The 18,171-nt window shown below is 40.8% G+C and overlaps 1 protein-coding gene across 1 annotated transcript; it reads left to right on the top strand.

Annotated features, from left to right (window-relative positions):
• Positions 1-595: 595 nt before the first annotated feature.
• LOC106561028 (hyaluronidase) lies at positions 596-16,644 on the top strand. Its single transcript, XM_014124585.2, has 4 exons — positions 596-889; positions 10,080-11,030; positions 11,764-11,853; positions 12,967-16,644. The coding sequence occupies exons 2-4, from the start codon at positions 10,101-10,103 to the stop codon at positions 13,423-13,425; spliced, it is 1,479 nt and encodes a 492-aa protein (XP_013980060.1). The 5' UTR covers positions 596-889; positions 10,080-10,100; the 3' UTR covers positions 13,426-16,644.
• Positions 16,645-18,171: the final 1,527 nt, after the last annotated feature.

The following is an 18,171-nucleotide window of genomic DNA, read 5'->3' as shown; positions in this document are numbered from 1 at the left end:
TATAAATCATTTCAAATTATTTATATAAAGCAAACAGCACTATTTTCTTGTTTTTATTTTATTTACGGATAGCCATGGCACAATCCAACACTCTGACATCATTTACAAAGGAAGCATTTGTGTTTAGTTAGTTTGCCAGATTAGAGGCAGTAGGGATGACCAGGGAAAAGGGTGTGAATTGGACAATATTTCTGTCCCGCTAAGCATTCAAAATGTAACTTTTGTGTGTCAGGGAAGTGTATGGGAGTAAAAAGTACATTATTTTCTTTAGGAATGTAGTGAAGTAAAAGTAAATGTAGTCAAAAATATAAGTAGTAAAGTAATGTACAGATACCCCAAAAAACTACTTAACTCATACTTATTAGTATTTTTAATTAAGTACTTTACACCACTGAAGAGTACCCAAAACCCTTCTGTGATTGTATTTGACAGTGGGAAAAATTGCTTTGTTTCAATGTGACAGATTTCTATTGAACTTTGGCCATGGTCTACTTAATAAAGTCCATTATACATGTGATCTGTTTTCATGTTTTAAAGGTAACACTCTTCTGTGGAAATCCTCCATTTGAGAAGAGATAGTAGAGTGAGAGTGACTGGCAGAGACGGGTTCCCTCTCTGGCAAGAGCGGTGCACCCATCTCCACTGCCTGAGTTAGTCAGGTCAGTGAGGAGGAGCCAAGCCAACAAAAAAGGGGCATCGCTGGCCCCACAGACACCAAGGGTCCCAGGGGAGATCCAAAGTAAAGGGCACTGCTGGTCCCCAAAAACCCAGTTAGAGGGGCATATAGGAGAGAAGAAAGCATTGTTGAACCCTTATCGTTTCAAGAAGACCTGGACTGGTTCCTCAGGATCAATGGGACAAGACTAGATCAGTAGGAGCTTTGAAAGAGGTATGTGAGACTTTAGATCAGGGCTCGCCAACCTTGTTCCTGGAGAGCTACACTCCAGTAGGTTTTCAATCCAACCCCAGTTGTAACTAACCTTATTCAGCTTATCAAGCAGCTAATTATTAGAATCAGGTGCACTAGATTAGGGTTGGAGCGAAAACCTACAGGACGGTAGCTTTCCAGGAAGAGGGTTGAGCAGCCCTGCTTTAGATCATAAATCTTCCTCATAGTATTAGATCTAAGGGCTCAGATCAAATGTATTTCTATCATAAAACTGTTTAACTTCTATAGCAATTAGTTTCAAAAGCCATTCATATAATTGAGGAGAGAAATATTTTACTCAGTAGTAGCTGATAGTGATAATTTTTAAGACTTGCAGGGTCATTAAGATTGAAACTCAGAGATGACATGTTGAACCAAAAGTATGGTGCCACAGTAGATGAACTGGCAGGGAATATTAATAAAACCACCATCACATATGGAAATTATATTCACCAAACTGAAGGGTTCAGAGAAAGACCGCAAGATGTGAAGACAGCTAAATGTGAACATGATCATGGCTTCAGAACAGCCCATTCGTTCATGGGTGGTGGTGTGTATGTGTGTGTGTGCATGTGTGCGTGCATGTGTAAATTATTTAGGGAGGGGTTATTGGAGCACAGTTTGTTCTAGTGTTAATAAGAATTGGAAAAGTGACAAGTGCATCAAGTCTACAGTATGACAGGCCAATAATAGCCTGCTTTCATCAAAGACCAATCTGTTTCATCACAGTTGTCAGACACAAGATTGCACAGATAGATACACAGACACAGACACAGCTAGACATGCGTACACACATTTGAAAAGTGAAAGACCTTCCATATGATGTGCAGATCACAGGGATAGCATCAATAAACACATCTCGCTGGATGCTGAGTAGCGGTGGATACAAAGGATGCAGAGAAAGAGTCTGACTCATCTGTTCTGCCCGGCACTGCTAAGCAGATTAGTGTCTCCACATGTTTACTTTTATTTCCACACTCATTCTTTTCAACATTTAGCCTCACGCCATCTTAGCTCCCTCAAATGCACATTCACTCAGACATTAACAAAAAGATCCATGGTACATAAAGATGGGCCGTTTAGTTCCAAGGTTGGTCTCATACTTTCCAAATTACATGAACAGCCTGTAAATTAGAGTTTTTTCCAATGGCTTTGGTGCAAATTTTCACATGTATGTGGTACATTTTCACAAAGCTTAGTACAAAACTCAAAAGAGATCATCAAAAAGACAGTTGTTTCAAAAACTTTAACCACATTTTCAATTGACAACTCACAAAATGATACATTCCCTTTATCACCAAAGTTAGTGTTTCATCTAGAAATACATGTTTCACATTGCAATACATGTTCAAATAAGCAATTGCTTTTCACAATGCAATGCTCACATTACTTTTAATTTGATTGTCTTCTCATTTGTTAAAATTCATTGAACTATTACTTAATCCGACAGCTCTTAATTGATAATCACTTAACCGTTTGGTAAACCTATAGATTTTAAACTGGTTTGTCTAGTACAGATCTTGAGAACGACATAATTAAAATGTATGTTTGTGTAGTATGAACATATACATTATGATATGTACTATTATGATTTTACTTTTACTACAAAAAACAGATATTGACAAAAAACAGAGATGTATCTGTATGTAACAAATGCATCCCCTAAACAGTAAACATGTATCCAAAATGAAGTTGCTGGGGTCTTTTTGTTGATGTTTTTTTTATACTGCTTTATTAAAACGGCATTGGCCAAACAGTACTGTAAAACAGTAGTATATTCCATTTACATAGCAGGCGCTTTTATCCAAAGTGACAACAGTGAGTCCACGTATTTTCATACTGTATGTAACCCCAGTGGGAATCAACCACACAACTCTGGTGTTGCTAGTACCATGCTCTAACTAACTGAGCCACACAAGACCACTACAAGACATACGTTTAATACAATACTGTAAAATACAATACATGATTATAATACAGGTGGAAGGTGTATGGATGCCATCCCCTTGAGCATGCCAACCTCCTTCAGGACATGGATGAGGCATGCAATGACATCAATCCAGACCTACTGTATGTCAGTAGGATTCGCCATGCCAAAAGATTTTCTCCAGGTGCATGAACAATGAGGACATTTACTGTGTGGATGAGAACCTCTGGCCAAATGCTCAAGACAGGCTTGATGCAAACTAGTGCCTGCTAAATGTTATGTATCTTTCATTTATTTAATTTGATTACAGTACAATTATATCTGAACAATACATTTATATTTTGCATCAATAATTATGAAAGATGTCTTCAATGAACATACCTTTGGTCACACATGGGATAGAAATTATGGAAATTAGATTTTCTTGAAAGGTAGTGCAAGTGTGTAGCCTATTGTGAAAGCAGTGCAATGTACTGTAATTCACCTGACACAAAACTGAATCCAAATATTATATGATTGATTTTATGTGAATTTTACAATTACTGTACTTTTAGCCACATTTTTTGATAACAAAATATGAAAATACTCTGGATACATCCAGCAACATGAAAAGGATATTCCTGGAAAATATGGGGTAGGTGCAAGACAACAAAATCACAAGGGTTTGAGTCAGGACTAACTTCTGTCTCCAAGTGGCCGCACAGCTCTCCAAAGTAAGCACAGTTCCTAAGTAATTTCAATGCACTTTTATGACAAAGAAGAGTATTCAACTATAAGGTGCTTTTTTGAGCTCTCCTAGCTGTGTCGTTGAGGAACTAGAGCAAGCACACTTGTAGTTATTTTGTTTGGAACGCAATCCTGAATCCCCGCAATTTGGGCATCATTTGAAAGCTTGTTCTTTTGCCACAATACTGTATATCTTACAATGTTAGGCTTTCTCAAAGTCATTCAGAGAAACAGATAGTAATTTTGGTGAGCATAGAAAGAAGTCATGAGTGCATTCAAGTGCATGTTGTGCTGCGAATTTTCTTCACAATAGACAAATATGGGCTTATTCAAAAATGTTGACACTGTTTATGACATGAGTTTTATGATGTGGAAATGTGAAGTGCACATTTGGACTCACAGGTGTTTGGCTTGATAGTATGTCATCAAAGCAGTATTAATTATAATCCTCAACAGTAGTACATTTCCCTCACTCAGACAACAAAGCATTAGCAAAAGTTGCCCACTTAGTGGGAGGGATGTTGGCAACTTCTTGTCGCGTGAAGTGCAAAGCTTGAGATCTGACATCATGTATAGCATGTTGCTATACAGCCACTGCGTTCCAATTTAAGTGCTTATCAGTGCCCAAATCTTCAATTTTCAACCCGTACATTTGTATGAGTGTAAAGGGTTAAAAGAGCTAAATTGAGAAGATATCATTATGTTGTATTTTGGTGATTAAACCAATGTACTCATTATATTTTGGATCAATGGTTGTGTGGTGAAATATGTCTACAAACAAAATGAATGAACAATGAAAGTTTTTGATTGTAAGACTGGTTGTGTTACAAGTGTTACCAGTTTGGAATTTTTGTACCGAGTTTAGAAAATGTACCACATAGTTGTGAAAATAGTACCAATGTGATTAAAGAGAACTGTAAACACATATGAACTGGGTCTCCATAGTTATATAGACCAACATACTCTGAGTGTACAAAACATTAGGGACACCAACTTCCTAATATTGAGTTGCACCCCCTTTTGCAATCAGAACAGCATCAATTCATCAGGGCATGGTGTTGAAAGCGTTCCACAGGGATGCTGGCCCATGTTGACTCCAATTTTGGTACACACACAATCCATGTGTCAACTGTCTCAAGGCTTTTGTTTTTTTTCTTCAGATTTTCAAACAATCCATTTATATTTTCCAACGGGGCTATAGATTTGGGTGAGGTATTTTTCTCACCTGAGTAGCCTCGTTTCACTGCCAAAAATAAAATTAAACCATCTAGTGTTCAGCGAAATAACAACACAATGTCAAATACAGGTAACCTAGTCAAATAATTAACATGTCACGGTTGTCGTTGGTAATGGAGGACCAAAACGCAGCAGGATTGTTGATGCTCATCTTGTGTATTTATTTACAAACTAAGTGAACACCAAAACAACGAAACGAACTTACGAACAACGAAACAGTCTTGAAAGGCTCACTCGGCAAAACAAGAAACAATCTCCCACAATTACACAAACAAACACACCCAACTAATATAGGACTTCCAATCAAAGGCAACACCACACAGCTGCCTTCAATTGGTAGTCCACCCCAATTAACCAAACATAGACATACAACTAACTAGATCAACATAGAAATACGTAAACAAGGAACAGTGCCCAACAACCCCGGGAATACTTAAATCAAATGCCCCTTTTAGAAAAAACACCACCCCGAACCACATAAACCAAATACCCTCTGCCACGTCCTGAGCAAACTACAATAACAATTAACCCTTATACTGGCCAGGACGTGACAACATCCAATCACATTAACCGCTACTCTCTCGCAGGAATTCCACTAACGGTCTGTATGTAGCCAAACGTAGCTGCTGTTCGTTCCGTTTGCTCGAAAATGTATAAATGGTTAAAAAAAAGTAAGGCCCGCGTACATAGAGACACATACCAGCTCTACTGGTAGTACTGCTACTACCAGCAGTACTACCAGTAGAGCTGGTATGTGTCTCTATGTACGCGGGTCTTACTTAGACAAACACCTGCACCTACTTAGACAAACACCTGCACCTGTCGACGACACAAGTTGTTCTGCTTCTACGAGCACATCCAATGCTAGCATCAGTAGTTCTACAATTGTTGTTAGCCCAGCTAACATGGACACTGACAGTTGTGAATCTGATGCAGCCGAAGGGCTACTGCCCCCTTTCCCGGGAAAGCACCGAATAACAGACCATCGAAGAGGCACAAATATGATGAGAACTACATTGGTTTGGGGTTCACTTATATTGGGAGTAGTGCCTTTCCTCAGCCACAGTGTGTTATATGTGCAAAAGTACTATCTCACAACTCGATGAAACCTTCACTCTTGCGTAGACATTTAGAAACAAAACATGCCAACTTGAAAAATAAGCTACAGGAGTTTTTTGAGCAAGAATTAAGACGACTTTCGAGTAGTAAGACGTATAAAAGCAACAGTTACCATTAATAAGAAGGGGCTAGAAGCGTCTTATATGGTGAGCTACCGAGTGGCTAGGACAGGCAAGCCCCAAACTATTGTGGAGGACTTAATCCTTCCTGCTGCCGCGGATATGGCTGAGACAATGCTGAGGGAAAAGGCCAAAAAAAACTATACAGACAATGCCTTCATCAAACAACACTGTTTCACCACACATCTGTGAAATGGCAGGAGATGTTTTGAAACTGTCACGATTCCTGCCGAGGGTGACTCCTCTCCCTGTTCGGGTGGCGCTCGGCGGTCGTCGTCACCGGCCTACTAGCTGCCACCGATCCCTTTTTCCTTTTCTGTTGGTTTTGTCTTTATTGGTTTCACCTGTGTCTCATTAGTGTTTAGTTGGGTATTTAAGCCCGTTTCCCCACCTGTTCTGTGTGCGGGCTTATTTCTGTTGTTCACTGTGTTTCGTGTAGTGGTACGTGTTTTTGGATCCTTGTGTTTTTTTTTATTACACCCTGTTGTTGTTCTTGGGTGTATATTCTTTTGACGGTGCATTCATTAAAGCCCGATAGCAAACACTCTTGTTTCTTGCGCCTGACTCCACACCCACTACATCAAGCGTTACAGAAACAATTACTGCTTCACATACAAGCCAGTGAATTATTTGCGTTACAGCTGGATGAGTCAACAGACATGGTGGGCCTGGCACAGCTACTGGTATATGTCCGTTACGTTTATGGGGGATCAATTAAGGAAGACATCCTCTTTTGCAAACCACTGGAAACCAGAACAACAGGAGAGGATATTTTTTAAGTACTGGACAGCTTTGTGACTTCAAATGGACTTTGGTGGTCAAGATGTGTTGGTATCTCTACTGATGGCGCAAAAGCCATGACATGGAGACATAGTGGAGTGGTAAAGTGTGTGCAAGCAGTTGCTTCTGACACCACTTGGGTACACCGCAGCATCCACCAAGAGGCTCTTGTTGCCAAAGGAATGCCTGACAGCTTGAAAGATGTTTTGGATACTACAGTGAAAATGGTTAACTTTGTTAAAGAAAGGCCCCTGAACTCTCGTGTATTTTCTGCACTATGCAATGATATCGGCAGCGACCATGTAACGCTTTTACAACATACAGAAGTGTGCTGGTTAAAGTATTGACACGTTTTTTTAAAATTGAGAGACGAGCTTAAAGTTTTCTTTACTGACCATAATTTTCACTTGTCAGACCTCTTGCATGACTGACCTATCTGGGTGATGTTTTTTCTCGCCTGAATGATCTGAATCTAGGATTACAGGGACTCTCCGCAACTATATTCAATATGCGGGACAAAATTGAGGCTATGATTAAGAAGTTGGAGCTCTTCTCTGTCTGCATTAACAAGGGCAACACACAGGTCTTTCCATCATTGTATTATTTTTTTGTGTGCAAATGAACTCAAGCTTACGGACAATGTCAAATGTGATATAGCGAAGCACCTGAGTGAGTTGGATGCGCAATTACGCAGGTATTTTCCCGAAACAGATGACACAAACAACTGGATTAGTTATCCCATTCATGCCATACCTCCAGTCCACTTACCGATATCTGAACAAGAGAGTCTCGTCGAAATTGCAACAAGCGGTTCTGTGAAAATTTTATTTAATTAGAAGCCACTGACAGATTTCTGGATTGGGCTGCGCTCAGAGCATCCTGTCTTGGCAAATCGCGTTAAGACTCTGATGCCCTTTGCCACCACGTACCTATGTGAGAGTGGATTCTCGGCCCTCACTAGCATGAAAACTAAATACAGGCACAGACTGTGTGTGGAAAATGATTTAAGACTGAGACTCTCTCCAATACAACCCAACATTGTAGAGTTATGTTCATCCTTTCAAGCATACCCTTCTCATTAACCCGTGGTGAGTTATTCACCATTTTTGATGAACAAATAAAGTTGTATATGTAAGATGGCTAAATAAAGAGAAGAATTATTGATAATAATTATATTATTATTTGTACCCTGGTCCTATAAGAGCTTTTGTCACTTCCCACGAGCCAGGTTGTAACAAAAACTCACACTCATTCTTATGTTTAATAAATGTGTCGTATAGTGTGTGTGTGGCAGGCTTACGATGATGGCAAAAAAAAAAACATTTGAGAGTGCGCTGACCCTGGTGCTAGAGGGGGTACACAGCTGGCAGTTGAATGTTTGAAGGGATACGTGACTATAAAAAGTTTGGGAACCATTGATCTACACTGACTGAAGTGGATTTAACAAGTGACATAAATAAGGGATTGTAGCTTTCAACTGGATTCACCTGGTCAGTCTATATCATGGAAAGGTGTTCCTGATGTTTTGTACACTCAGTGTATATTGATGACCAACATATTTATGCCAATTGCACATACATACATGACGATGATAATGCCAAAGATATATTTATTTTTCCTACCACGAACTATCGGCAAGGGACTTATTTCATTTTAGCTGCTCCCGGCATTTTATGGGAAGGAAAATAAAATGTTTGATGAATTACAATGCATGGTTAACAAAATGACAGTTCATATGTCAAAGTATGAAAGTTCTATGAACAGTTCTAAGAACTGCAAGCTAGCGATGACACAAGACACAACTGTCAGTATTACTAAGTAATCACACTAATAAAGGATCATTTATAATATAACATTTGTAGATTGACTGATTAGGATCATTTACTTGTCAGCTCATTGAAGGTTTGAGAGAGGGTTAGCTTCCATTCTTAAAGTTCACCGCTGGTACGTTCATCTGGAGTCAATCAGCCCAGTCAGGAGACTTGGCTCCGGTTTGAGTTCAGTTGTCTTTTTGAGGAAAAACATGACATCAAATGTGGAGTCTTTTGTCTGTTTGAGCTCAGACATTGTTTTTTGGGGGGTCTTTTTAGTGGCCAGGGCGAGTGGTGTTCCTGGAGGCACTGTGACTAGTTGTGGTTTGAGGACGGCCTGAGAAACTTCACCACGGACTGTTTGTCTTGGGCAAGGATTACTGTACAGTTTGACTGACAAAGCATGGCACAGGACTCGCAGTCGAAGCCTTTTCCTCTTCAGTTCTAACTACAAATGTAAATGTTATATTCAGGAATTCTACGGAATGCACAGTTGTTGGCCCCGCATAATAAGAACAACAAAAACAAAAACAACCATATTGTTCTTTCTGGTTTTAAACAGGTTAAAAAACTTCCCAGAATCAGATATTGGTCAAAAAGATACTGAAATCTATCTTGATTATTATCATTACACCATACAATGTACCTATTGCATATACAGTATACAGACAAGGATGCTCTCCTAGAAGTGAAGGAATTATTAAATAAATGAAGCAATCGCAATCCCATCAGCGGTAGATGAAAATTACGGCCGATTTTCCATGTCTCTATTGAAGACAACGTCAGTGGCCATGTATTCTGAGAGTGGGGTCATGGTTTCTCTCCCTGGACTCGGAAAAAAAGGCACTAATTGCAATTCCACACACAGTCTTACACAAGAAGCTGGAAAGAGTTATCCTGAAAAGAGTGAGCGTGTGTGTGTGTGTGTGTGTGTGTGTGTGTGTGTGTGTGTGTGTGTGTGTGTGTGTGTGTGTGTGTGTGTGTGTGTGTGTGTGTGTGTGTGTGTGTGTGTGTGTGTGTGTGTGTGTGTGTTGCTGTGCATGCCTGGTGATGGATGGGAATCATTGTCAAAACAACAGACACAACAGTTCTAATTAAGGCCCACTCTGATTTGTAAATATCTACATCGTGGTCACATTAACGAAGGCCAACTCAAAACGTCTTTGTTAGGGAAATATGACAAACTAAGCCCGGCAGACTTGATAGATCTTGACAGGAGCACATCCAGTCAAATGGCACCTTTCTCTGAGAAGAATAGAGGACCATTGTACAGTGTGTGCAATCTAGAGCAGTGCAGCTCATTGACCCTCACTCACATGTCCTCTCTAGCCTTGATTATCCCTGCCTACTGAAGCCCATGATGTGTTTACTTTTTTCCGCAAAAAGATGTGGTGATTTCTATCCTGTTCTTTTTCCTTTTCATGTTGGGATAGGACGACAAAGAGTCTAGGGCGATGACGCTGATTGGCCGCTGTCTGCTGGTGGTAGTGTTGTGGATTGGGGTCAGAGAAGGGGCCGGTGGTGAGCAGATGAAGCAGGCCCAGGCTCCTCTTATCCCTCATCGGCCGTTCATCGTAGTGTGGAACGCCCCCACAGAGTCCTGCCGCCTTCGCTTCAAGGTGGACCTGGACCTCAGCGTCTTTGACATCGTGGCCAACCTCAACGAGACCCTTAGCGGGCCTAATGTCACCATCTTCTACCATAGCCACCTGGGCTATTATCCTTACTACGCCAGCTCTGGGAACCCCATCAACGGGGGCCTGCCCCAGAACCAGAGCCTGTCCAAGCACCTGAGCAAGGCCAGGGCCGACATCGACAAGCTCATCCCTCACAAGGACTTCCGAGGCCTGGGTGTCATTGACTGGGAGAACTGGAGGCCCCAGTGGGTGCGCAACTGGGGCTCGAAGGACATCTACCGCAACAAGTCCAAGGAGCAGATCCGGAAGCTCCATCCAGATTGGCCTGAGAGCAAGGTGGAGAATGAGGCCAAGGAGGCCTTTGAGAGGGCCGGACAGGCCTTTATGAACAATACTCTACTGTTGGCCGAAAGTCGACGACCTGACGGCCTCTGGGGCTTCTACTTGTTCCCCGACTGCTACAACTATGGCTACAAGACGCACCCGCATCGCTACACAGGTGAATGCCCCAATGTGGAGCATGTCCGTAATGACCATCTCATGTGGCTTTGGAGGGAGAGCACAGCTCTCTACCCCTCCGTGTACCTAGACTACGAACTCAAGTCCTCGGCCAACACCGTCAAGTTTGTCCACTACCGCGTCAAAGAGGCCATGAGAATTGCCTCCATCGCACGCACCGACTTCACGCTGCCTGTGTTTGTGTACTCTAGACCCTTCTATGCCTACACCTTCACGGTCCTCTCAGAGGTGAGAAGGATTACTAATAGATGGTGATGTTGGGCAACTGATAACTGCTGTTGCTGTTGCTGTTGGTTCAAGAGTGAAAATAATAGTTGGGACAGTGATAAATATTCCAACACATTCTTTTGCGCTTTTTAACACATAAGTTAGCGCTTTTTATAATTTGTGCAAGGTTTTTATTTCCTTTCAGTCATTGTGATAAACTACCTAACCTCTGCATTTTTCTGTTAAGTCACTTGTCTTGTCTCCCGCCATGTTCTGCCCCCTAGTCATTGTGGTGGATAAAAAGCTATTAATCTCCGAGAAGCTTCTGGAACTGTCACAGAGTGATGAGTGGAATGCTTAGTCTCAGTTATGAAATCTCACAGGACCTTTCATTGATTTACAACACATGGGCTCAATCCAGAAACATCCCCTAGCCCTTAACCCCTATAGGCATTTGAGTAGATCTGAAATAACTGGATAGTTACAGCATTTCTACCTTGCCCTCTGATTGCCTGGATGGAATATTGCTTACCTACAGTATTTTAACCTTTCAGGTGTATTAAAGTACATATAGAGAGGTGATATAGGGCTTATTCTGGATTGGGCCATGATCTCTATTTTGAGTTTCAGGGGGTAAAACATGAGAGTGTACCAGTCAACATTGATCACTGGAACAGGTCAAGTATTCACCTCACTTTGACCTGAAGGGGAGACTGTGTTTGCAGTGTTACATCTTTTCTTATGTCTCTCCTAGAGTGACCTGGTGCACACTATCGGAGAGAGTGCAGCTCTTGGGGCGTCAGGAGTGGTACTTTGGGGCTCCTCAGAATATGCTCGAACTCAGGTAAAGAAATTACACAGAAAACTGTGTGCGATATGATTGTTTTTATTTATTAATCCCGGATCTGAGTGGGGCACCGTTTTTTTCCTGCCTGGAAACACGTGATTTCAACTAATCATGTTCATAAAATGATAGTCTTATCAAGGTATCAAATCACAATTGATATTCTAATGTGATCCAACCATAGAAGTCTATAATGTACTGTATTGTACTTTACTGTACTCTACTGTACACTAAACTCGAGTAGAGTAAAGTTCAGTACAGTACAGTACAGGAAAGTAGAGTATAGTTCAGTACAGTACAGTGGAGTACAGTAAAGTACAGTACAGTATGGTACTCTACTGTACTGTACTCAACTGTACTCTACTGTACTGTACTGTACTGAAATATATTCTACTGTACTGTACTCTACTGTGCTGTAATGCACTATACTCCTCTAGAGTTTCTTACAATTCACTGGATCTATATTCTTACAATAATTATTTTGGATTAATTACTAGCCGTGCTATTTTCAATGTTCCTGATTAGGGCTGTGGCGGTCATTACATTTTGTCAGCCGGTGATTGGTTGCTATTTCATTGGGGCCAGGAGTTGAGAACCTAGACAAAGCTGTCTGGTATCTAACTCGTTTGACACAGTAACAATGGGAGATGAACTGATCTGCTGGTTTATTCTTGTCGGTTTTCGGTTGCAAGCAAGTTTGTTTTAACACGCTGGTGCATGTAGTCTCTCATTAGTAGCATTCTAGGAAATCCAGCGCTAACCTGCAGCTGCACTTTAAGTTCTGCATGTTGGTTGCAATTGACCCAATATGTTTTACCAAGCTCATCCTGTGTATTAGATTGAACATTTCAAGCCTTGATTCCCTCCATTCCAGTTTTAGAAGAAATAAAATGGAGAGAAAAAAAGAGAAGCAAGTCAAGGGATAGTTAGTGCATGAAGTAAATGAACATACTGTGGGTGACATAAGGAAGGTTCATTCAACATAACTATTATTCCCAGTGAACTGCAGGCCTATTTTTAGCTATACTTTCACAGACACCTATACTTATGCTGTGTATTTATGCTGTGCATCACATTGTATTTGTGCCTCTGCCTGTCTATGTGCACCTCCAGAGAAACTGCCTGACCGTGAAGAAGTATATTGATGGCCCTTTAGGCCACTATGTCATCAACGTCACCTCAGCCGCCAAGCTGTGCAGCAAAGCCCTGTGCAAGAAGAACGGCAAGTGTGTGAGGAAGAGCCTCGACTCAGGGGCCTACCTCCACCTCAACCCCCGCTTCTTCCACATTCGCCGCAACCTGGGCCACCGGGGGCCCCACTTCCACGTGAGCGGCCATCTTAACAACCACGACATCCTGGACATGAAGCACAAGTTTACCTGCCAGTGCTACCAGGGCTGGACGGGGGTCTACTGCGAGATGCCCCAGATGCCACCGCTCCCTCCCATGCCCCGACCCAGGGACAACAGCCTGCTAGGGGATATACTAGTCATCCTGTCACTTCACTTCTCCTGTCTGTGTGTCATCATGTTCCTTGGTCTCTGCCTCATCATCAAGTGTTTGATACTGTAGAGAGAGGACTACCCAGCAAACTGGGAACATTCCCAGGACATTAAATAACATTCTTATTAAGTTCTAGCTAACATTAGGATGATAACATCCCACAAACATTTTTTATCATCTAATATTTTTTATAAGAAAATGTTTCAAATTAAATATTATTGGAATGTGCTCCTAACATTCACTAAATTGTTCTGCACAACATCTGTTAAAACTACCACAGAAGATTCCCCTAAGGTTCACATTAGGTTGCCAGGGAATATAATAACACAACATTGCGGTAATGTTCTCAGAACTTACTGGTGCAACAAAATGTGGATGAAATAGTGGTTGTGTGGAAATATTACCGGAACGTTCTGCTGATTTTGATGGAAATGTTATTCAAAACAACAAGCAGGGAATATTCCTACAATGATCTCATAAAGTTATAGTGTGATATTATGACATGATGTTCCAAAAACATCCCTGAACAAACTTCAGCAATTATGTCTGGATTCAATTGAATAGGTTCTGAAAAATCTGCCCCAATCATTCGAATTTTAAATATTTGGAAGTAGATATATTTCCTGCCTGTCATAAAACAATTGCCAGAAACTTTAACAGAATGCTCAAATCAATTCAATCCAACCACAGTAGATAGATTAACATCCCAATTGCTTTCACTGGCAGAATATCTATTGTCAAAATGAATATATTGCCACGGCTGAATTTCTGTAGGTCAATGCTTCCCATGTCTCCCCTTCTGGCTATTGGGATACAATTCATAGTGTGGTTTCAAAATGTATATGGCAAGGTAAGCGATCCAGGATAAAAATAAAACATTTACAAATTTACAAAGAGGGAAAGACGTAGGAGGACTATACGTACCAAACTTTAAATTGTATTTCCAGGCACTGACATTTCGCCCCATCCTAAATTGGTTCACTGATATATCCCTTAAACAATGTAAACTACGCTTTATTCCTATCGTTGCTCATACAATTTCTATTTGGCACATAATGGTTTGAGAACAGTCCAAGATTTGAAAAACACATACACATTTCCAGGCATCTCCTTCTTTCTATATTTACAACTTCGGTCAGCTATGGTGGCCTATGGAGTATCTCGGGAAACCCAAATACCGAACCATCCAATGATGGGATTTATAAATAAATGATCTGGGCTACCAAAAGGACAAATCTCTATAGTATATAAACAACTTTTGGAAAGCTCATATTCAGATGTAGCCAATACAAAAGTATGGTCTACGGAACTAAGTGAATCTGAATAACCCTTTAACTGGAAAAGAATATGGAAAAACATAACCTTAGCATCCCATAATCCGAACCATCAATGTATATATTTTACATTTGTTCACATTTGTTCACACACCAAGGAAATGTTTTACTATGAAATTGGCCATCATTTATTTTTTCTTTTCTTTTCCTGTATATACAGAATGTATTATTACTTAAACTCTAAAATATTTTGTAGTTATGTACCGATACTTTGTAGTTATGTACCTTTTGTAATGTTTTTTTCTTTAAAATGTTTCTTCTTGAGTGGCAGCCCATAGGTACAATGTGTAAAATAATGAATTGAAAATATATGAACGGAATATGAAATGATAAACATTTAACCCCCCAATGAAAAAATTACAAATAAATACAAATTTGGTCAAAAAACTAAAAGAAACTTAGTGCAGCTGTTAATGGAGAAGTCATTATAAATACCTAAAACAACATGAAGAGAACATTCCCACTAGACTCTCATGAAGTTGTTATAGTGTGAAGAAGGCACAGTGATGGCGAAATGTTAAATTACTGGGAGGTTATACATATGGAGTGTGCGACTCTCTTTGCTTTTATAACTTACAGTTTATTCACCTCTACACTAAATAATTTTGCGAGAAGCTAATGAAGTTATTCTGTAATGTTATGACATGATGTTCCAATAATGTTCTAAGAACATACTTCCATGACAATGGAAGTGGCTCTGAAAACATTACTGCAATGCTCTGCCAATATTGATGTGCCATATTATTTCCGAAGTTGCCAAACTTTGAAACATAGCATCATGTAAAACGATTTTAGACTATCTAATTAGGGTATCGTCCATATATAGTTATAACTAGGACTGGGCGACATTGCCAAAATATAATATCACAATACTTTTTTATTTCTGACTCTATTTGGCAGTATTTTATCTTTATTTAAAAAAAATGGGGAAATTTTAAATACAATTTGGTAAATGACAAAAAATAAATAAATGGGTACTGAGAACAATGTCTAATTGCTGACACAAAAAAAGCAACTTTGGCTAAAAAAAATTACGTGGATGAAGGTCATGTTTAGGCAAATAAACTATAAAGGGAAATAAACGGCTACAGTCTACACTTTTTTAGAAAAGAGGCATTTGTTTTAAGTTCCCGGGGAAACTGCTCCCGGAGGTGCCAGTTACCCTGGTAGAAGATTATGGCATAGTGTTTCACACAAGTTGTCACGACTCAGGATAAGACCCAGATGCAGACAGTTCGAATAACAGACGTTTATTATAAAACAGGTGGCAGGCAAACGACAGGTCAAGGGCAGGCAGAGGTCGGTAGTCCAAGGCAGAGTCCGTAAGGTACAGAGTGGCAGGCATAACTATAAAACAGGGGCTCAAGAACACAGGAGTACGAAAAACACGCTGGTAGCCTTGACGAGACAAGATGAACTGGCGACAGACAAACAGAGAGCACAGGTATAAATGCACAGGGGATAATGGGGAAGATGGGCGACACCTGGAAGGGGGTGGAGACAACACAAAGACAGGTGAAACAGATCAGGGTGTGACATACTTGTGTTAAAATCTGTGTCATCAGTTAAATTTAGAAATTCTTTAGAAACTAATACTTAAAAGCAAAGTCCAGTTGGCTTATTTGAATTATTTTAATAAAATATGGAGGGGCGGGCAATGGTGTTGCACATGTCACCATTAATATACGCACTAATCAAATCAAATCAAATCACATTTTATTTGTCACATGCGCCGAATACAACAGCTGTAGACCTTACAGTGAAATGCTTACTTACAAGCCCTTAACCAACAATTCAATTTTAAGAAAATAACAAATAATTAAAGAGCAGCAGTAAATAACAATAGCGTAGCTATATACAGGGGGTACCGGTACAGAGTCAATGTGCAGGGGCACCGGTGTCAAGTTAATTGAGGTAATACGTACATGCAGGTAGAGTTATTAAAGTGACTATGCATAGATAATAACAGAGAGTAGCAGCAGCGTAGAAGTGTGGGGGGGGACAATGCAAATAGTCTAGGTGGCCATTTGATTAGCTGTTCAAGAGTATTATGGCTTGTGGGTCCCTTTTGGTCCCAGACTTGGCGCTCCGGTAACACTTGCAGTGCGGTAGCAGAGAAAACAGTCTATGACTTGGGTGGCTGGAGTCTTTGACAATTTTTAGGGCCTTCTTCTGACACCGTCTGGCATAGAGGTCCTGGTTGGCAGGGAGTTCGGCCCCAGTGATGTACTTATTTTCAGCAAACTTAACATGTGTAAATATTTGTATGAACAGAACAAGATTCAACAACTGAGACATAAACTGAACAAGATCCACAGACATGTGACTAACAATAATGGAATAATTTGTCCCTGAACAAAGGGGGGGTCAAAATCAAAAGTAACAGTCAGTATCTGGTGTGGCCACTAGCTGCATTAAGCACTGCAGTGCATTTCCTCCTCATGGACTGCACCAGATTTGCCAGTTCTTGCTGTGAGATGTTACCCCACTCTTCCACCAAGGCACCTGCAAGTTCCCAGAGATTTCTGGGGGGAATGTCCCTAACCCTCACCCTCCGATCCAACAGGTCAATGGGATTGAGATCCGGGCTATTCACTGGCCATGGCAGAACACTGACATTCCTGTCTTGCAGGAAATCACACACAGAAAAAGCAGTATGGCTGGTGGCATTGTCATGCTGGAGGGTCATGTCAGGATGAGCCTGCAGGAAGGGTACCACATGAGGGAGGAGGATGTCTTCCCTGTAACGCACAGCATTGAGATTGCCTGCAATGACAACAAGCTCAGTCCGATGATGCTGTGACACACCGCCCCAGACCATGACGGACCCTCCACCTCCAAATCGATTCCGCTCCAGAGTACAGGCCTCGGTGTAACGCTTATTCCTTCGACGATAAACGTGAATCCGACCACCACCCCTGGTGAGACAAAAACGCGACTCCTCAGTGAAGAGTACTTTCTTTCACACCGGTGATGTCTGGTGAGGACTTGCCTTACAACAGGCCTACAAGCCCTCAATCAAGCCTCTCAGACTGCTAACATAATTGCAAAAGTGTTTTCTAATGGTCAATTAGCCTTTTAATTGATAAACTTGGATTAGCTAACACAATGTGCCATTGGAACACAGGAGTGATGGTTGCTGAGAATGGGCCTCTGTACGCCTATGTAGATATTCCATAAAAAATCTTCAATTTCCAGCTAAAATAGCCATTTACAACATCAACAATGTCTACACTGTATTTCTGATCTATTTTAATCGACAAAAAATTTGCTTTTCTTTCAAAAACAAGGACATTTCTAAGTGACCCCAAACTTTTGAATGGTAGTCTATGTATTTTCTTTTAGCTAAACAGGTGGGGCTCAAAACAGGTGGGCCTCTGCCCTGAATGACGGGTTGCCACTGATTACAGTACATGGTGCAAGTGATCAATGCTGTTTGAGATTATGTGCAGATTATTATAGCAATTGTGAAGATTTCCAC

This window comes from Salmo salar, chromosome ssa10 (assembly GCF_905237065.1).
Source record: "Salmo salar chromosome ssa10, Ssal_v3.1, whole genome shotgun sequence".
In the NCBI taxonomy this organism is placed as follows: domain Eukaryota; kingdom Metazoa; phylum Chordata; class Actinopteri; order Salmoniformes; family Salmonidae; genus Salmo; species Salmo salar.
Note: the sequence above shows the minus strand (reverse complement) of the source record. Positions and strands in the feature narration are given on the sequence as shown.